Source organism: Mchenga conophoros, linkage group LG10 (genome assembly GCF_057382185.1).
Source record: "Mchenga conophoros isolate Kocher_MC1m ecotype Shallow Benthic linkage group LG10, M_conophoros_male_GT1.1, whole genome shotgun sequence".
NCBI classification, from domain to species: Eukaryota; Metazoa; Chordata; class Actinopteri; order Cichliformes; family Cichlidae; genus Mchenga; species Mchenga conophoros.
Genome location: NC_140535.1, coordinates 26426615 through 26447595, shown reverse-complemented (window position 1 = coordinate 26447595; position 20981 = coordinate 26426615). Strand labels below are relative to the sequence as shown.

Sequence of the window (20981 nt, the reverse complement as noted above, 5' to 3'; positions counted from 1 at the left end):
CAAGGGGAGGTGAAGAAGAGAGTGCAGCAAGGGTGGCTTGATGAGATGAGTCTCAGGGGTGATGTGGATACCACAAAAGTGAAAGGGAGGGTTTAAGAGAAGATAGTGAGACTTGCTATGATGTATGGCACTGATAAAATGAGAGGCTTCGCCTAAGATGTTCAGATTTTCATTGGGAGTGAGCAGGATGGACAGGATTAGAAACGAGTATTTCAGAGGGACAGCTCAGGTTGAGCAGTTTAGATATAAAGTTAAGGAGGTTAGGACGTGTGCAGAGGAGAGATAGTGGATAAAAGGGTAACAAAAGATGTTGAAAACGGAGCTGTCAGGCAGGATCCTGCAGGGAAGAAAAAAACAGAGGAGGTTCATTGATGTAGTGAGAGGGTTGGCGTGATAGAGGATGCTGGGGATAGGGTGAAATGTTAGCAGTCTAAAGAATATTTCTTTTGCATGACCATTAATATAGCGAGTGAAAAGTGCAATGTTTCCATCGGAAATAAAGCGGCTTAGAATAATAATTTATTGTCCCCTACTTGAATAAATGTACCTAATGAAAAATAAGGCTATGCGTGAACTTTGAGGGAGTCTCCAGCTACACTTTCCCCACTACTGCACAACTCTAGTGAGCACCATCTTGCTGTGTGACTGTGTTGTATCTTTGGCTCTGACGGGCTGTTGCTGCTGCTGCTTACGTGTCTCCTACGTACGTGACGCCGCACCACCTCCCTTCTCTCTCTCCTCCCTTCGTGCGGTGGACAGGCTCCTTCTCGGCTAGTACTGCAACACACTGAGGTACGTTATGTTTCTTCTTCTGAACCCGAGGACAACCTTCCTTTGAGGTATTTCACAGAAGCGATGATGCTGTCTGTCTGTGGATTCTTATACCAGAGACCAGGGGACTGTCCGCCTCATCCATCCTTTTAACCGGAGCTGGATGCAGGTCGAAGTTCAGGAGAGATGCTAGGCCTGCTCCTTTTAGCTTACTTGCTAATGTCTCGCGGTGCGGTCATTTGGCATTTCGCAGGAGACTCACAGTCAGCAGAGTTAATGAAGTATTTTTCATTTAGGTAATTAAGCCAATTTGGCAGGCTGTGAGCTTCCTGACTGATAACCCTGCTTTAATATAGCTCACCTTGCCCGCTGCCCACCTTGTTAGCAAGCTAATGCTAATCGATTAGCAGGCGAGGGCAGGGAGATGCTCTCCTCTCTGCTTTTCCTTTACAACCTCTTTTTTATAGTCCAGGAGGCCACTGCTGGTGGTGACTCTAGTAGAAGACTTGAGATTTCAAATTGATTTGATTCATGTCTTTACTGATGTCTTCTTTTCTAACGTAGACAGTGACTTAGGAGGTCCTGAAGGGCACTCATAAAGGAAGTGTGACATTTAATGAATGATCCTCCTCATGCTAATATTATGAAATCTGCGCGTTTTTATTCTTGAACTGTTTGTCTTATATATTAGCCTAAAATGATTTAGTTTCCCACTTGACGTATTTATAAGAGAGCTCGGTAAGCTCTCCTACGTGCGGGTTTGTCCTACCTCCATGTCCTCTACGGCCTCTGCCATTGTTGCTCGTAGACACGCGTGGAAGCCATAACTACATAACTACTCACAAGCTGTGTTTGTGCTGTAATCATTGGCAGAATCAACTCCATGAGGGACCCTGGGCAAAAAACAAAAAAAAAGTGTGTCTGGGACTGTACTTGTCAGTGTCATAATTTCCACACTACACACAGAAACTACTGGGTATACTAGTGCTGGAAATCCAAGTTAATCACTTTAGTAGTTAATAGCAGTCTGAGTCATTGATTCTCTGCTTTAGTATGGTTTTCTGTAAGTAGAGAAATAGATCCATGGGCTGGGCTCTCGTTCAGTTGGTAATCCAAGCTTGGGGCCAGTAAATAACTTAACTATTCGTAAATGTCCAATTGACATTAATATGATATTCCTGCTCCAGGTGCTTCCACTGAACACCCGGGTGGCTGGCTTTAGAGATGATTTAATAGTGAGAACATGCTAGGGATACATGTATATGGGCTGATGTACCAGTCTTTATTAGGGAAATCTGAGCCTTTGAGATGGAGGGGAACATGTTTGGGCTAAACAGATAGAAAAAGCATGTTCATATAGTGTTTTTCTAACATGTGTTATAACTGGTATGAAGGTGCAGTTGTTGATGAAGGGTGAGGCCGCTCATTAAGTACCAAGCCTGAGGGAAACAACGGATCAGAAAGGTTGAAACGAAGGAGTGATGTAGTGTTACAGTTCAGAGTTTATATTCTTATATAATACAGACCAGCTTTATTGCACTGGTACTCACTGCTCCTTTATTATTATTGTTATTGTTATTAATATTAAATTTTAACTAAGAAATTGCGTGAGCTAGAGTTGCTTTTCACCTGGCCAACATTTCTATCTACTATCAATATTAACATGTGTGTTATCAAGTACCCGTGCAGCTATTTATGATTGTACGTGAATCTGTTCTAATGACGAAATAGACCCCATGCTTTGCACAACAGGCACTTCATGAAAATGAAGGACAGTCAGTCACTCACATGCATGAGAGTAGGCAGTCTAGACGGTTATCAAAGGGGTCACTTTGCATTTCAGTCTGAGCCCTCTTTGTTCTCGCTCTCGCTTTTTAAGTTGCCTTATTCCATTTTAAAAACTTTAAATTTAATTTAGAAAATCTGCTAGCTTAAGTGTCAGAATATCCCAAATTTGACCTTAAATTTGAAGTAGTTTCAAGCAGAGTGACTGAAAGAATCCACAGAAGCATTCATACAATATAAACTTTAAATATGTCCATTAGAGGAAATGAAAAGGTTATTATTGTTAATGTGGCAGTTGCATCCTAGCTGACCAGTTTGCTCTGAAGTGTGCATGTTTAAAGGAATGTAGTGCATGTAAGACAACAATGCATCACATCTATATGATTGTTCTTCTGCTGCAGTGTTGCCATTTCGAGCTCTACCTGTTTTAAAGCTGCAGTACTCAAGGGGTTGGGGGCGGAAAGAGAGTTTAAATTAAAAAAGATATTTAAAGAGATAGTTGCACTTTTTTCGGCCTTTGTTGACAATCCTGTTTTCTCATTTCAGATAATGGCTGTACCTCCCACCTATGCTGACCTTGGAAAGTCTGCCAGGGATGTTTTTACCAAAGGATACGGTAAGCACCACTGAGCATCACTTTATTCATAAGCTTTTAGTGTAGTCTACTTGGAAGGAAAAGGGTTTGAATCTCAATAAATCTCTGACAAGTGAATGCTGTGCCTCAAAAGACATCTGGAAACCTCCTTTGGGTCATCATGATACTGCATAACTGAAGTGGTTGCATATAGGTACAACAAATATTAAGTACTGGTACTTTGGTGGAGGTGAAGAAGCCTGGAAAACCATGTTTTAAAAAATTGAAGTTGAGGATTTTTAATGCATGTTACCTTCTGATTTTGAGGTTTTTTTTCTGTGTTTTGCATTAAAAAGGTGATTTGGAGTTCATTTTATTTTCACTTTTACTTAATAATCATTTATTAAACTGTTATTGTGTAAATCTTCTGTCACTGGAAGAATATTTTGATGGTTTTTTGCACTGAACAATTAATTTTGTTCTCTGAATAAATGAGAAGATTTCTTGGAAGCTATGATAAAACACTTCCCCTCAGAGATTGCGCAAAATCCAGCCACTGCACACAATGCAATATCAAATGAAAGTGATTGATTCAAACCAGTCACAGTCCTGTGTATAGCTTACCAGTAGAGGAACACATGTTGCACACTGGGCCTACAGTTAAACTGGATGTCCTTGGATTGCATTTGTGTAAATATGCTGCTATTCTCGGATCATTGCCAAACGATGTCCGTTGAGAATCTGGGGAATTCACAGTTCTTGAAGCTACTGATTTGTATGTGGCATCAATACTGAATTAATGCAAATATAACATTGATTGTAAATGGATAATAAAAAAAAAGCAGGCTCAAGTGTTTGGTTTAAGAAAAAAGCCTCCCTTTTTTTCCTGGCAAGTGAGACTGACTGGTCAATGATTTTTTTTTAAACCGGCTGTCTGTGTAAATAAAACCTATCTTAGTTATTTTGAGTGTTATAATATTTTATGTGTTGCTTTTAAGTGTGTCGTAAGTTTTTACCGGTCCCATAAACTTAAAAAAAAGGATAGTCTCGAGGACTTTAACCCCTGTATATGTTGCCGTTTCAGTGAAGGTGGACTGCAAAATCAGTCGAGAATTTAAGTTACGTTATGTTGAGTATGGCTGGTGAATCAACTGACAGCTGTAATGCCAAACAGTGCCATGAACTGGGTCAGTGCGGCCCACCTTCTGGCTATTATTCATAACTAACAGCAACTAATGCTTTTAGAAGATTGACATCAAATCAATGCACGTTAAGTCAGTGGCATATAAATCACTTAAAAAGTACTCTGGTGGCTAATGAATGGGTATTTCACAGACCAGAATCAATATCTTGATTTAATGTGTACTGAATTTTCAGAAAACACTCTTTAAATAATTATTAGTCAAAATTTTGCTTGAGTACCACTAATAGTATAGTAATTAAAGCAGTTCTTATCCTGAGATGCTTGTAAATCTTTAAGAAAGTTGTTCCATAAGCAAGACTGTTTCAGAGTGTTGTTTTTTTTCTCCATATGGTGGTATAGTTACATTGTTGTACATACTGTTGATCTTTTGAACCATTTTCTGTTTCAGGCTTCGGGCTCATCAAGCTGGACTTGAAAACAAAGTCTGAGAATGGACTGGTAAGTCGTCATTGGTCATTATCAGATTAGCAGGGCTGCCAGTTGATGCCGCAGCAGTACTATCATAGCTTAAGACCATCCTGGCTGTTAAGTAGCTCATTATCTGATCTTTAAAATGTTGCTAGGATTCATTGACATCTTACCTCAGAGTTAAGGGAAATGGATTTTTTGACCTTGTTCATGCACCTTCAGCATTTTTGGATCTAGTTTCTTATCCAGAGTGCTATCACTGCAAATATAGTTTGGACCTGGACCATAGAAAAGCATTTTATTGATAGATTTTACTAGTATTAGTTTTGGTGTTCCACATTAACAGAGTTGTGGGTGTCATCTATCATCTGCAGGAGTTCACCAGCACTGGCTCTGCCAACACCGAGACCAGCAAGGTAGCTGGATCTTTGGAAACCAAATACAAGTGGGCAGAGCACGGACTGACCTTCACAGAGAAGTGGAACACGGACAACACTCTGGGGACTGAGATCACCATCGAGGATCAGGTGATGTGCTGTGATGGCACAAGAATGAGATATAGATTTCTGCTGGCAAAAGAATCTGTGATTTATAATCAATCATTAAAATTGAGGCTAAAAGCTTATAGACCAAAATTTCAAGATGTGCGATTTAAGATGCTTTTACACCATAGCGCTTTTTGTTTATTTTTCTTCCTGTCATTCTTTTAAATGTCATTCTTGCCTTTTTCACAGTTGGCTAAGGGCCTGAAACTTACATTGGATTCCTCCTTCTCGCCAAACACCGGGTAAGAACAGCTGCATTTTTGTTTGTTGGCTTTTTTGCTGTAGTAAAGCTTAAAGCAAATGGATGCAAAAACTACATTGCAGGAATGCCAACTGTACAATCAGTGAATTAATATATGTAATGTCTATCATATGAAAACAAACATCCACAGCCTCATGTATGGGTGCCCAGCTGATTGATGCATTTTAATTTGCAACAATAAAAGAGGTTGCTGGGAAGTAAAAGGGCAAAAAGAAATGTCAGTATCATGGGGCACTGCATAAGTAAACTGCAACTGACATGTTGAATTTCTGCAGGAGTGCCTGTGATGGTGCAGTCTACTCAGCTACAATAATTTAATAAGGGACATGTTGTAAAAAGCACTAGTTCACCTGGTTTGTGATAAACCAGTTTTATGTTTCATGCTGTGAGACAACAATGTCAACCTGTATTTTTTTCCCCTGCAATCTCCTGGCAGCAAAAAGGGCGGAAAGCTCAAGACGGGCTACAAGTGCGAACACATCAATGTTGGCTGTGACGTTAACTACGACATCAACGGCACAGCCATCCACGGCGCAGCAGTGGTGGGCTACGAGGGCTGGTTGGCTGGCTACCAGATGACCTTTGAGGCTGGCAGGAACAGGATTACCCAGAGCAACTTCGCAGTTGGATACAAGACTAATGAGTTCCAGCTCCACACAAATGTGTAAGAGATGCTGATATGGCCTCCTCGCCTCATCTGTGTGCAGTTTTAGTAATCTTATGAAGCTTGTGTTATTGCAGCTACGTTGCTGTTGATTTGATTTATTTAATAGAAATTCACATTTAAAATATAAGGAGTAAAATATTACTGGAATAATGATGTGTCTGATGAACAAGCCACACTGAAACATTCCTGAATTGGCATCAAGCAGTATACAAGCTTACTGTGCAGGCATGCTGTGTGTATGTGTGGGATTTTATTTGAGTCTTCGTGGATAAAACACTCGGACGTTAGGTGAATGCTTCTGTCCTGTTGTAATGGACATTGTAAGTCAAAGGCTAAACGTTTAAGTTATTAGTGACTCCAGACCAGTGCATGGCTAGACAAGAACTTCCAAAGCCCTCTTTTTTTGTCCTTGTCTGGATGATTGACTTGTTGCCTGTTTGGCACTTTGTCTGACACCCAGGTGCCTTGCGGTTATTTTTATACACAGGTGATGGGATTTACTACCTTGCAAGTGAGATGGAGTGAGTGTTTGGCAGGCTTCAGTGAAAATGTAGCACGAAGTGGTGTCAGACGGTGAGCAAGAGGGAGGGACAGGGCACGGTGTTAGTCATGGTTCCTGCTGTGCCTCTGACCGAGCCTGTCTGAGTCTGCTTGTAAAGTGGTTAATATGAAGTCAGACAAAGTATAGTATAGGCTTTACACCAGTCACAGTTCACTCAACTGTGGATGTCTTTGACATGCAAGAAGTTTATGAAACACAAACTCATAATTTAATGTCACCTCTGTGTAGCAGCATTAAATATATTGCAAATATCTTTTTCCTTAGAAACGATGGTACCGAGTTTGGTGGTTCCATCTACCAGAAGGTGAATGACAAGCTGGAGACGGCCGTCAACCTGGCCTGGACTGCTGGAAACAGCAATACCCGCTTTGGCATCGCTGCCAAGTATCAGATTGATCCCGACGCATCCTTCTCTGTGAGTAATGTGTAAACTGAAGTGACTTAGATCCTTCTGTGCCAGGGTTACTTTATTGCTGCACTGTTAGACAGGTGTATTGTCGACCGTTTGATAGGGATCTGGTAATGCAGGTATATATATATTAGAAAATTCACTGTGTCATGCAGTGCAGGTGCATGGTCTTAAAGAAATGCACTCATGCTAAAGAGGAGGAGTGTCTGCAAGTGAAGGTTTGGACTAATTTAATCGTTAATGCCACAATTCAGGTCTTATGTCTCCCCCTTCTGGCAGTGAAAATTACACAATCACTGTATGTCTTTGCTATCGATTGTGTTCTGTAGTCACCGACTTTCTTTTACTCTGAGCATCAGATACTCTTTTTGAATGCTTCCTTGTTTTTTTTTATTTTTTATGTTTTTTCCCCCAACACTATTCCCATTCACTGTTGCTCACCCTTTCTCTTCCATTAAGACAAACCAACCATTCCTACCTGACCTGAAATGCATCATCAATGCAAAGTGCACTGGCATGGGAACGGTGCCACAGACACCATATTTCAAACTAATGTACCTGGCGCTGATCATCTTAATCAGTTTTGTCTGACTTCTTTTGGGCAACAGCTTGACTGTAACAGATGTTTATTTCCTTATAAAAGCTGGAATTCCCACTCGAAGCAGAGATACTTAATCTGACTGTTTGTTAGTGTACTTATCTGCATTATTTCAGCTTCTATTTTAATGACAGTGCCACTCATAAACATTTTAATCTTTTAACTGGGTAAATGTTGCGTTTCTAAGAGAGTTTATAACTACTGCTCATTTCCAACCCATGTGGCTAGTTGGTATTTTACAGACATAATGCGTAAATACAATTTACAGTTTTCATTTTCATGAACGCCCCTGTGCATTATAGACACAAAAACCTGCTGAAGAGAAGCTGTTTTTACTGTACTGTTGCTTTTTTTTAGGGCTATTAACTTCTTTGTTTAGTGAGTAAAAAAAAACCCACATTGTAATGTGAAGTTCTGTGTTCATCTTCTATGTATAATATTGATCTGTGGTTCCCTCACAGGCTAAGGTGAATAACTCCAGCCTTGTGGGCCTGGGCTACACTCAGACTCTGAAGCCAGGTGAGTGAAGTCTCTGCAGACGTTAGGTGTGCTTAAATAGACCTGACTCTGTTCACAAAGACAGTTCAGTTATTATATTAGGTTTCATCAGGGGAAGTGCACATTCACTTGCACGAATATTGGATGGAAAACATCTGAAGTGTGTGTCCACGAGCTGTGAATGAATGAGTTCACTCAGCAACCCTTGTAATGTTTAAAGTGTTAATGTATTTGTGGCTTATGTGTTTTCCTAGGTATCAAGCTGACACTTTCTGCTCTCCTTGATGGCAAAAACATCAACGCTGGCGGTCACAAGCTTGGTCTTGGTCTTGAATTCCAGGCATAGAAGGATGGGGGGAAAAAATCCTTCCAGTCCTCAAAACACACATGCATCCCCCACCAAAAAGATCCTTTATTGATTAGCTCTCCTTCACAAATCCCTGTGTCCCCTAAAGATGTTGTATAGCTGGAAGCAAGACAGCATAAAGGTCAAATTGTTCTTGCGCCAATTTACCACTTTTTATGGACCATTTCTGGGAACATTATATTTTGAAATGAAAGAGCCCACTTTAGAACAAAATTAGAACTGTTGAACAGAAGGTTTTATCTTGAATTGTGTAGCTTGCAAGGGAAAAATAGCCTTGAGTACATTCAAGTTGGCCTCACTTTTTTCGTTCATTTCACAATATTCGTGCATAATGCTTTAATTTGTGTCTCTGCTTTCCAATGCAGTGAAAAGGGAATCAAAATAGATCAGCCCGAAATGCAAAAAGGGCTCAGCACAGTTAGTCTCTGCAGTTTAGTAGTGGCCACCAATGGTGCTGTTGAATGGCACCAGCAAGCGCTCCTCACTCAAAAGGCGTAGTGATGAATTCATTTTTATTTAAGCACGTTGGCACTGGAGAGCCCTAGTATCTGTCTTGATATATTGTACAATGGGAAGGGTTAGTTGTCCCTGGCGTAAGCAGCTGTGAGTAGCTCAAAGAGACACTACAACCCGACGTGTACATTCTGTGTTTTTGTCTCACTTGTCTTTTTGTGTCTGTGCATTTGGTGTGAATCATGTCTTTTGTTACAAATAGCAGAAATAATGTTATTTTATTGATGGTCTTACATAGTTTAATGCACCTGAAGTCTTAGGAAGGGAAAAGACTTGTCAATTCTTCCTGGTCGAGCAAACAGGATGCAACCCATCACGCACACAGCCGAACTTCTCTGGGTGAGAGCTAGAGTGCTTCTTTTGAAGAAGAATGATGGCCAGGAAATTGTAGTCTTCCACAAATGATTATGGGAATCATGCTTAGTGTACTTGGCAGTATTGTCATTCCCTGAACTAAATAAAGAACATCTTGAACCGGTTTCTGAGCGTATTTGTTCTCCTGTCTTTTGTCGCATGACCATAACTTGTGTGGTCATAATGTCTGCCCACATGAAAACACTCTTGAACAGACAGGTGGGTAATTTATTTTTACAGCTGAAAATGATTTGGATGGGAGCACATGACTCATTGTTACTGATAAATGTTTGGTTTATGAAGTGGAGAGTTACAAAGATCTAACATCTTCCACATAAACCTTCTGACCACTCTCACGTGAAATTATTTGAACATAAGCTCACAGCTCTTCATTAGATAAACCTATTCCATTGGTTAAGTCTAGCCAAAAATACAGCAGCAATCTGACCTTTATTAGTCCCACACGTGGGAGATTTCCTGTGTACAGCAGAAAGTGGGCAGTGCAAAGTTGCGTAGCAAAAATGAAAAACACTGCAATAGGATAAGATCATAAGAACAAGATACTGTATACAATAGAATAAAATGCAACATTGTCAGAAAAAGAGAATTGCACTTAATGTTATTGCATGTGTGGATGTGTGTGTTTGGTCAGCTGAAAAGTCCTTGTTGTGGAGTCTCACAGCAGTAGGAAGGAAAGACCTGTGGAATCTTTCCATCCCACATCGTGGGTGCCGCAGCCTGCCATTGAAGGAGCTGTTCAGTGCTTTCAGGGTCTCCTGGATGTGGTGGGCAATGTTTTTCAATAGGGATGACAGCTTAGCCACCATTCTCCTGTCACTCACCACCTCCACAGGGTCAGAGAGCATCCTAGAACAGAGCTGGCCCTCCAGACCAGCCTGTTCAGTCTCTTCCTGTCCCCAGCAGAGATGCTGCCGCCCTAGCAGAACACACCGTAACAGATGGCTGAGGCACAGAGTCATAGAGGGTCTTCAGGAGTGGGCCCTTCACTCCAAAAGATCTGAATCTCCGCAGCAGTTACAGCCTGATCCTTAATCAAGATGACCTGTTGAAGTTCCCATCATGCATCAGAAATGTTAAGGTGATTCAAGTGATTCAAGTTTGAATGTGTTATGGTTGGTTGTAGCAGTGGGTTGGTTTGACTATTTCAGAAACTGCTGATCTGGGATTTTCCCTTAAAATATCCAGTTACGACGGTTCTCTGGGTGAAAATGTTCTGTTGCTGTTAGAAGAGAATGTCCAGACTGCATCGAGCTGATAGCAAAGCAACAGTATCTCAAATGACAACTGAGATACTGCCAACCAGGTTATGCAGAAGACCATCTTTAAACTCACAACATGCTGATGGAGATGGGCAACAGCAGCAGCGGAAGACCACCTCAGATGCCACTCCTGTTGGCTAAGAACAGGAACCTGAGGCTACATTGCACACAGAATCCCTTTGCACACAAAGGAAGAGGGGAAAACGAGTGATGAAGAATGAGTTGATTCCTGTTGCAACCTTTGAATGGTATGATTGGAATTTTGTGTAAGCAGCAGGACAGCATGGCTCTAGCATGCCTTGTATAAACTTTGACCCCTTAGTATCATCTGGGCATCATTTAAACACATGACCAAAGTCTGCCCATGTTCTGATGACCATGTCAAGTAGGATATTGCACCATGTCAGTAAGTTCCGAAGAAATAAATAAAGAGGTTCTGGAGACAAAAGGGGATCCAAGCCCTGTACTAGTAAGGCATACCTAATAAATAGGCCCAACGGTATTTTTTGTCTTTTTAAGCATAATTATAACAAGTGTCACATAAGATGAGTAGACTCAGTCTAACGTACGACGCAATTACTACATTCTGACCTATATTTATCGAGGTAAATTACCCTTTATCAGTGAATGGAGAAAATATGTGAACTCTACTATTAGCGGCAAATTATATATGTTTGTTATAAGTTACAAGGTGACATAACATTAGACGGACTAATATTCATAGACTAAGCTCACTTCACTTCAAACTTCACCGCTCACAACTGATTCGTACACTCACACCGCCCACAAACTGTGTACGTCCGCACTCAGCCACGCCCCTTCACTCACGCACCAACATGGCGACATGCGGAAATATGTGGCGAAGCAGAAGAATTATTTTTGATCTTTTTCTGACTATTGTTCTCCAGCTCTTGGTGAGCAGCTGCCTGTCGGCTCCTTTGGATGGAAATAAAACACAAGGTATGTCGTACTTGTTTGAAGTATCTGAGACGAAGTTTCCTTTAAACTTAGCCACAGGGTTTACCCCTGCTCTAGCTAGTTGGCTAGCTCGTCATGCTAGTATCCGCCTTGTCAGGGGAAAAATAAGGCAGGTAACAGGCTTTCTCTGTTTCGGAAAAATGACTTAGTCGTATTTTAAAACTCTCGCCTTTACCCTGGCACTGAAATGCGATTCGGCAAAAATGATTTCTAGTTAAAATATGTTATACGTTGAAGACAGTGCTAATATTTCTTTCAAATAAAATTAAGCGTTTCAACGTTAAGCTGCAAACATAAATTCATAACATTAGCTTTGCTTAAGTTTCACTCACAGTGCGTCAGAGTCTTTTGACAGTTTTGCGGTCATAACAAAGTTATTGAAACCATCAACAGGAAGTCATATTTTCCTTTATCTCCAACCTCTACCACATTTCAACTTCTGTATGTTTATAATGGATCTGTATTGTTCAGTTTTACCTAGTTAAATATCTGTTTACCTCATAATATAAGACAAGATTGTATTGTTTTTAAAGCCTCTATCAATAGATGCTCTTCTGAGGGTTAATGAGTTATGGCGGTCAGATAAACTGACATGTTCCAGATGTACCACCATATATCTACACTGATTATTAACCCTCTGTCAGTGAGTCAAAACCTCCTGACGTAAGTAAAGGGTGTAATATTTCAGTCAGTGGCAGGTATTGTTTTGCCTTGATAGTCTTTGAGCAGTGCTACAGCATTCTTTTGGTTCGCTGTGTTCTCAGTTTGTTAAAAAAACCATGTGATTGGACTTTGGAGCTGTCAGGATAGGTTGTTGTCTACTCTTGCCCTTCCCTTCCTCATACTATGATGGTGTGCAACAGACAGCTTATTTCAAGATGTGCTGCTGAGATAAAGGTGTCCTAATTCAACAGAGGTGTTGTTGTCAATTTGAATTGTTTAACATTTCATCCTGTTTTAAATGAAGTTGCATATTTAGCCGAAATAATCTAAAACATCTCTGTGGGTTTTAGGATTTGTGCTATGTCACTGGAAAACAGGATGTTAAAGAAAAAAAATTGTAGAGAGGGAGGATGACTTCTGTTTGATTAACCTGCTAAATATTTACTTGCTTTAAATTGAAACACTGTACGTCTGTCACATGGTTTTAATGCAAATTCATCTGGAACAGGATGCCACATTATCTTTTTTTAATTATAAAAATGCTTAATTATAAATATTAAGTCATTTGTCAACTGCTTAAAAGCTAACGTTATATCACAGTGTTAATGCAACAAAGCTTTCCTGTTCAGAGATTATATGGGTCAAGGCCCTTGTATATGAATAGACCCTTTCTTCACTTGGGGATGGCTTACTCAGTGCCTCAAGTCCCCAGTGTTCTCCTCCTGTCACTTGCTAAGCAACGCCTCCCAGTCCCAGAGGATGAAATAAAGTCGACACTTGTTGGGTGAATGGTGTCACTGAAAGAGGAAGGCTGGCTGATTGCAACAGATTCTTGACAATTTAAATACTTAAAAAAAAAAAAGAAAAAGGAAAAAAAAAAAAGCTCAGTTCAAAACATGTCCCTTTTTCTGCAATGCTAAATAAACAAAGGTCTTTCAGTTTAAGAGTGATGATGTTTTTATACTGATTATACTGTTATACATGTTAATCTAATCAGTTTTCATTTTTATTAGTTGGATGGCAACGATCCCAGTATATGTTATTGTGGTCAGCCATTATTGTTATTATTATTATTATTCATCATAGTGTGGCTGCCGCCCTCTGTGGCACGAGCAGCTTGTTTCAGAAATATTCCACCTTTTCTGTTGGTAGAGTCACATTAACTTTGAATGGAGAGACCAGCCTTTCTTACTTTTTTTGCTGTGACTCTCCTTCCTTTGGGCCAATTTTCTCCCAAAATGTTTGTCCTACAAACACCGTTGTCACACCAAATTGACCAGGACAACTGTGCCTACAAAACGAACATATTTCTGTCGCTGCACCTTCAATGGTTTTGCAGTTATTTTCAAAAATGTCACAAAAAATCTCTCAAACCCCTCCCCATTCATGTGTATTAGAGAACTAGAGGAAGACAGGTAGAAAACCTAGACTGAAAAATATCTCTTTAATCTTCAGCTGTAACCACAATTTTCACCCTACAGCCATCATTTTACCCTCAAACTGTAGCCACGCTTGCCTTTTTTCACACGAGCCCTTACTCGAGGCCCAGAGATGTGTCATTTTTGAACTGGAGCCATTTGTTTCAGAGAAATGCCAGAAAAATCAGTACAGGTGTTACAATAACTTTTTGAAATAAGCTGATTCAAAGTCTTGTTAACATCACAAATCTCACACATTCATCAGTGCCTCATCAGGCAAGTTGTAATAAAATTTTTACCAAACTAATAGGTATTAAAACTAAGGCTGCAACGATTCATCGAGTAACACGAATAGCTCAATGATTTTGCTTCAACGGTTCATTTAATGCATGGCTTTTGTCACTTAGTTGGCAGCACGTAAATGTGAGCATTCACTCACATTTGTAACTTTAAATAGACCTGCAAAAGAAATGCATTTAGAGCATGTGTGTCGATAAAAAGTATTCCAACGTTAACCCACACAGCCTCTAGTTTTAAAACAAAAAAAGACAACAGCATCAGTTAAACTATGAGATCATCATAGTGTAATGTTGAGTCAGAGTCTACAAACACAGCAAAGAGACTGAGCTGTTAACCAGACGGTGAGCTCAGGTGGAGTGAAGGAAAATGTTTTTCTAGCCTTCAAAACAGCACCACCTTCCCTTAATTGGGAAAAAGCTGGTGGGAGTCCTTCATCAAACCACCTGATCAACAGATTCCAATGTGAAGAAAAGAGAACTTTGGCATTATTTTGACAGATTTAAAGTGAAATAATATGCAATATTTCTATTCATGATATTCGATGAATATTTACAAATATGAAAATAAAAGCTTTGTTTTTGCAGGCCAATAAAAATGTACATGGGCCACTAAAATTCTGAGCTGCTGATCTGGTCTGTTCAGTAGCACAAAATTTTGCAGTGCACAGGTGAAGAATGCCGATAAGCTCGCTTCTCTTCATTGCAGCCAGCACATTCTTCTTTAATGACTTATGGACGCACAAACTGACTCACTGACTAGCATACTTAGACATGCAGACACATAAAAACACATACACATGAGCACACACCAACTATGTCATTCAGGAGATACAAACACCCACATCCAGCCATCTGCCATGACCGGTTGTGGGTGAGGGGTGGGAGATAGGATAAAAAAGTTCACAAAATCTTTAGAATTTTTTTTCCTTTATTATCTGAAGTTTTTATTTTTCGCTGACTAAAACAGTTTTTTTTTCACAACTAGTTTTAATTTCCAGTTTGGAACACAGATAACTAAAACTAAAGTTTTTATAGTTTTCAGTTCAAGGAAAAAAGCTGTCTCAAAATGAAACCTTTCATTGATAAAGCTAGTTTGCAGTGAAGGTTGTACGTTTCCACACAAACAAGCTGCTGCTCAGTACAAATGTCCCCTTATGAGCTTCTCTGTGGCAGCTCAAGGGTTAACTGGCTTGCTGAAGGGCTTCCATACGTGGCAGTTTCACTTGAGGTGTAGTTGTGTGACATGATTGAAATTCATGTAGGAGCACCAGCTGTCACAATTTAATGTTCATTTTCAATATTTTTTTTCCTTTTTAAATATTTTGTGATTGAGACATTTATATGTCTTCATAATAAGAGATAAAAAGTGTAGTTGTGAAACTGGTTGGCAAATGCTAAGAAAACAACGTTCTAGTTTTCTAGGTTTTTGATGGGCAATAAATATTTTGGTTAATGAAAATGTTTTATGTTTAAGTGTTTCAAAGAACACTTTGTCAGAAATATGTTGTAATGCAATTGTAATGTATGTAATGTGTTGCGTTGTTATTTCCTTTGATCCAACAGTGCCCACAAACAGCACAGAAACTCAACCTCAAAATCTTACTTTGACCACTGTGAAAAAAGAAGCAACGGTGATACAGTCTGCACCAACTGATCAGAATCCAACAGCTGCAGATGTTTCCAAGGATCCTGTAAAAAGTGATGGCAACAGCTCCACCACAGCAAAGCCAAAAGTTCGTGAAGAAAGCGACATCAAAACTCAGACTGTTCCAAAACCAAAAACAGGTGAGACTGTTGTGTTCGATAGCTCTGATAAGCAAAATGACGGCACCAAGAACACACCTGCTACTGCTGAAGCAACAGCAGCAGCTCCTGAAGCAGACATTAAGTCTGATCCAGAAAATGCCAAAGCCACGATCGAAACTAATGAACCAACAAAATCTGCAACGGACGAGCCGGATGAGTTCAAACCTCAAGACAAACCAACCCCAACTACTGACGAGGACAGTGATCAAGACCTGCACATGGACACTGATGTTAATGACATTGATGAAGATGAGGATGATGATGACTACAGATATGGTGAAAACACTGAATTTAATGAAAAGCAAGATAAGACCAGGGTGACTCAATATAAGGAACAAGACAGCTACAACACAGAGGATGAAGACTCCCACTTCTTCTTTCATCTGGTCATACTGGCTTTCCTGGTGGCCATTGTCTACATCACATACCACAACAAGAGGAAGGTGAGTGTCGGCCCGACAAAAGCTATCCGACAGCAGGATGTAGAGGTCAAACAGACGTAGGAGTCTCTGATACAGGCTGCACAGCACAGGAATCACTTCTTCATCCAGATCAAATAGCTGAGGAAAAGCCAAATGTGTTCTGCAGACATTTAACTTGATGCAGAAACGTCTGTGTGTAATTTGTAGTTATTTTTTTTCTTATTTATGTAGTAAAATTTGTATTTCTATAAGGAAGTTAGCTTTTACTGAATAATTATGTTAACATCTTAGGTCTTGCTCAAGTTGAATTGATGTATTTTGTCACCCAAAAACTGATGTCTCCAGCTGTTTTTAATGTTTTAACCTATTATAGGTGGAATAATTGAGAATCAGTGGAATAATGAAACATAGCCATAGAAATTAAAAGGTAAAATTTAACACGATCTGTGGCTTGAAGGCCTTATTGTGTTAACCAAGGAAGCATGAATACCTGAGATTGTTAACTTCTACTAATTTGCATTGTCAGTTAATTAGACTCAATAATTAGAAGTGGCAAAGTGTTAAATAAATTAAAATGAACCAAGTAAAACTACTTTGAGATAATAAAACAACATCAGCTTAATTTCGCTATTCGTATTGTAGAATATACCATGATCATACACTGATCAGGCGTAACGGTATGATCACCTGCCTAATATTGTGTTGGTCCCTCCTTTCCCGCCCAAAGAGCCCTGATCCATCTCTGCTAGATCCCTGAATGGATTCACTGAGCTTTAATATCACTCTGGGTTCTTAGCTAGGTTAGCGTTGGCACGTTTGCAAAGAGCCAAAGATATAGTAGCAGCATAACATAGTTGTTTCTTTTCCAGACCCAGTTTGCGCTTAACCATCGCACTCTCGCCCTTTGTCAAACAAAAATAAAAGTAATGTTCGTATTCACATTGCAGACTGTGTCACTATTTTCCTCCTCTGGCATATGAACTGAACTTCAAACTGAAATCAGCTGATTGTAGCGCGATAAGCAGGACTGATAGGCAAGCAGACTAACAACTCAAAGGAAATGAACTGGGAACTGGTTCTCGATTCCCATCCGTAGACCAGGTCACCTTCGTCCATTGCTCCCTGGTTCTGACGCTCACTTTGGTGGTGCTTTCTTCCATCACAATTTGCCACTTGTCAAACTCTTTAAATCTTTATGCTTGCCCATTTTTTCCCGCTGCATATAGCACATCATCTATTAGGACAAAATGTTCGCTCACTCCCTGATAGATCCCACCCACTAACAGAAGCCATGGTGAAGAGATAATCAGTGTTATTTACGTCACTTGCCAGTGGTCATGATATTATGCCTGACTGGTATAAGTAGCAGATTTATCTTCTCCCATATAAAGTCAGATTTTATTTCTGAAAGGCTTCAATCCAGTCTTTATGCAAACTTTTATGGTGACTGAGGTGCCCTGAGGCAACTACTGTTGCCACGTGGCACTAAATAAATACAGTTGAATTGATTTGCTTTTTCTCCTGCTCTTTTCAGATCTACCTCCTGGTACAGAGCCGGCGCTGGAAGGAGGGTCTGTGTTCCCGCAACACTGTGGAGTATCGCCGCTTGGACCAGAATGTCAATGAGGCCATGCCATCCCTCAAGATGACCCGAGACTACATTTTTTAATCTAGTGGAACAATATAGTAGGCTTACGCAGAGCCAGTTCCTGGTCATTTATAGATAAGATGCTGTGCGTTGTTATGGAGCTTGATTGATGCTTTGTCTTGCTTTATAGGCCAATAAGAAATCAGGGGATATGGTAGTTGGGGGAATTTTTTTTTAATGGCCCTTTTTGGTTGTCTGAAGAGATAATCCTATTAATATATTCTTATTTGTTATATTTTTAATTGTCATTGCCATTAAGTTAATAATTTTGGGTTTCTTAGGGGCTTTATTTTATTTTTAAATTTTTTTTTAGTATTGTTTCAGCCTTACAGTTCCTTTATACCTATTTTTTGTTTTCTCTGTTGCATATTGTCTTAATATTTCTAACACTTTGCTTAAGAGTTGCAAAAATTACATGTTAATTGAACTTTTAGGCTGTAATGTGATCGTGAACTAATAGAAGAGTTGAGTATGTACTCTGAAATTAGGAATGAACACCTAAGTAATTGCTGTGGAAAGCATGACTACCTTTCATATTTCAAAAATATGCAAAAAAGTGCAATGAAGCAGAAACTGTTAATCAAATGTTCCTATATATTAAGTTATTCCCTAAAAAACAAAACAAAAACAGAAAAGCCCTTCTACTCTTAAATTGTCTCGGTTTGACATAATGGGGCAGCTGAATTAAAGATATCCATTCCAATATATATATTGTTTGATATAGAAATAATCACATAACATGTTTAGTTATTTTTTCGCATATAGATAGAGAAATACAATTTTCATTGGACCCTGAAAATGAGCTTTTTACAATCACTTTATTGCCAATGTTTCTGCTTACACTATAGATGAAAAGTAGTGGCAGTTTTATTACTTTTCATTCATTTTTGGCCATCTTGGCTACACATTAAGCATTAAGTTAAGGAGCGGTGGGCGGGGCTTCTCTTCAGGTGAAAGATAATGCCATGTGTTTAAGCCATTTAAATGAGGATGGATGTGTGTATCGTGCAGATGATAAGGTACTAATGTATAAGAAAGAAATGTCTATTGCCAGAAATCTTCTTTTTTCTTGATCACTTTATATTTAACTTGTCTTAATAACATGCCTGATTTACTCCTACTGCCCAGATTTTGCTATGTGGAAATCTTGGTGCTGGCCCTCTTTGTTTTATGACTTCGGTGAAGTCTCTGTCAAAAAAACCATCTTCACTGTGGCCAGTTGTAAAAACAATGTTTCCTCATGTCCATGCAGAACTTTTCACTTTTCCTTGCCTCCTGTCAGGGTATTTTGGTGGAATTAAGTTAATCAGAAATTCTGCACCCTCTCTATGACCTGTTCACAAAAGCAAAAACACAACTTTTTATTTTTTCTCTTTCCTATGCGCCGCAGCCACATTTTTCTGTCTGTCGTTGTCTCATGCCTTCAAATGAAATGCCACGACTGCCACTTGAGTCTGCAAATGTATCAGTCTCGCAACGCCTTCTGTCAGTTGTTTTCAGCTGGTTTTGTGAATATACAAGCGAGACAGTGGATATATATAGATTTGCACTGTGCCGTTCAGGTATGCTAGTTAAAATATGAAGGGACGAAGGATCAACACTGATCTCGCAATCAACAGTAGAAACTGTACAATCTTTCTCGCTTTTTTTGGTCAATAAAGCACAAATTGCGTAAATCTTTGTAATTTTTCTGACTCATGTTTCATTTAATCCTCTGTTCATACTCTGACATATTTTTGATAAGGAAAAGTTTTAATTTAGTATTCTTGGGTGATCTGCCTTTTTATGTGGCAAATGCCCTTTTTAACTATGTTGGGATCACTAAGAGGAGAGGATACTTTGATCTCTTTTGATCCTAATAGGCTTACGTGTTGTATCTTTTGATAATTAAAAGTCATAGACTGAGCTGATATTGTTGCAGTTAAAAAGTTATTTTGCTAATAAAAGAAATAACCAAAAAGAAAACACCGTAAAAACCACTGCACTGGTGTACAAAAGCAGACTCTGTAGCTCAGCTGCTAATTTGACCACAAGGAGGCAGTATGCACACAAATAATTGAAGAAGACCAATGCTGGAAATGTGTTCTTCACTTGTCAGATTTTCTGCTCTTTCCCTCACCAAGTTAAATTTTGGTGCCTGAGCAAATAAAAGTGCAATTTCATAATTTGATTTCCCTGTCATTGTGACACAGGTAACCTATTCATATCACTAAAGAGAACATGAGCAGAAAAGTTCCCAGATTCTTGCAGAAAGGAGATAAAGTGAGCATCTGCATCACTAATGTGCAGAAAATACCACTAAGAGGGGGAAAAATTAAGAATTTATTGTGGCATGTCTATTTTTTAAAGTCTGTAAACGGTGCACAGTGACAGGACAGATGGAGAGCAAAGTTAGATGTCCATGTCTTTGAGTGAATGTATTTGATTAATGTCTGCCACAGTCTGTTCCCACAGTCGTAATGCTCCTCAAGTGTTACAGACATGCACTGAAACATATTTCTTGGTCAGAAACAACAAATTTAACATCCAGCTGTAGTTTGTAAGGCAGAACTACACAAAGGAAACAACACTCTTAAGAAAATAAAGTACAATGAGCAAAAGTCTTGTCACTAGGGTGGTACTGTCTAAGGTACCTTTGTGGTTTGTTTGCACCTTAAAGACACGACTTAAACCTCCAGCCTGGAATCATCAGTTAACCTATTTAGTTATCTATCCATCTGTCTGTCTGATAGATAGATAGATAGATAGATAGATAGATAGATGGGACGTATGGAATCTTCGACAACCAACATCAAGACAAACTGCAAAACAACTAGTAGCTTCAGTGTTCCAGCATCCGGAAGAAGCAGTTGTGATCACTGAGATGCGTGTCCAGTCCAGTCTTGGTCAGCTGCTTGAAGATGTATATCAGAGAGATAGAAGCCAGTAGAATAAATCAGCTGTTCTTAAC

At 39.4% G+C, this 20981-nt stretch overlaps 2 protein-coding genes across 3 annotated transcripts; both read left to right on the top strand.

The window, feature by feature from the left end:
- The first annotated feature begins 669 nt into the window (after window positions 1–669).
- vdac1 (voltage-dependent anion channel 1) lies at window positions 670–9641 on the top strand. Of its 2 annotated transcripts, none has more exons than XM_085289592.1 (9): window positions 670–792; window positions 3103–3172; window positions 4723–4772; window positions 5117–5269; window positions 5477–5529; window positions 5986–6213; window positions 7043–7193; window positions 8247–8304; window positions 8538–9641. In XM_085289592.1, exons 2-9 carry the CDS (start codon window positions 3106–3108, stop codon window positions 8627–8629), a joined length of 852 nt encoding a protein of 283 aa, XP_085145718.1. In that variant the 5' UTR covers window positions 670–792; window positions 3103–3105; the 3' UTR covers window positions 8630–9641. The 2 variants fall into 2 exon arrangements, with proteins under 2 accessions (XP_085145718.1, XP_085145720.1); XM_085289594.1 differs by lacking the exon at window positions 670–792 and adding an exon at window positions 815–839.
- Window positions 9642–11599: 1958 nt separating this feature from the next.
- lg10h5orf15 (linkage group 10 C5orf15 homolog) lies at window positions 11600–19707 on the top strand. The gene is made up of 3 exons (XM_085289591.1): window positions 11600–11757; window positions 15719–16404; window positions 17918–19707. Exons 1-3 carry the CDS (start codon window positions 11634–11636, stop codon window positions 18050–18052), a joined length of 945 nt encoding a protein of 314 aa, XP_085145717.1. The 5' UTR covers window positions 11600–11633; the 3' UTR covers window positions 18053–19707.
- The last annotated feature ends 1274 nt before the right edge of the window (window positions 19708–20981 follow it).

Excerpts from the sequence above, each read along its gene's own strand:
- lg10h5orf15 (XM_085289591.1), top strand. The coding sequence starts at position 11,634 with ATGGCGACATGCGGAAATATGTGGCGAAGCAGAAGAATTATTTTTGAT. Across the intron at positions 11,758-15,718 it reads GGATGGAAATAAAACACAAG|TGCCCACAAACAGCACAGAA; the intron begins GTATGTCGTACT and ends TTGATCCAACAG. Across the intron at positions 16,405-17,917 it reads CATACCACAACAAGAGGAAG|ATCTACCTCCTGGTACAGAG; the intron begins GTGAGTGTCGGC and ends TGCTCTTTTCAG.
- vdac1 (XM_085289592.1), top strand. The coding sequence starts at position 3,106 with ATGGCTGTACCTCCCACCTATGCTGACCTTGGAAAGTCTGCCAGGGAT. Across the intron at positions 6,214-7,042 it reads TTCCAGCTCCACACAAATGT|AAACGATGGTACCGAGTTTG; the intron begins GTAAGAGATGCT and ends CTTTTTCCTTAG. Across the intron at positions 8,305-8,537 it reads CACTCAGACTCTGAAGCCAG|GTATCAAGCTGACACTTTCT; the intron begins GTGAGTGAAGTC and ends GTGTTTTCCTAG.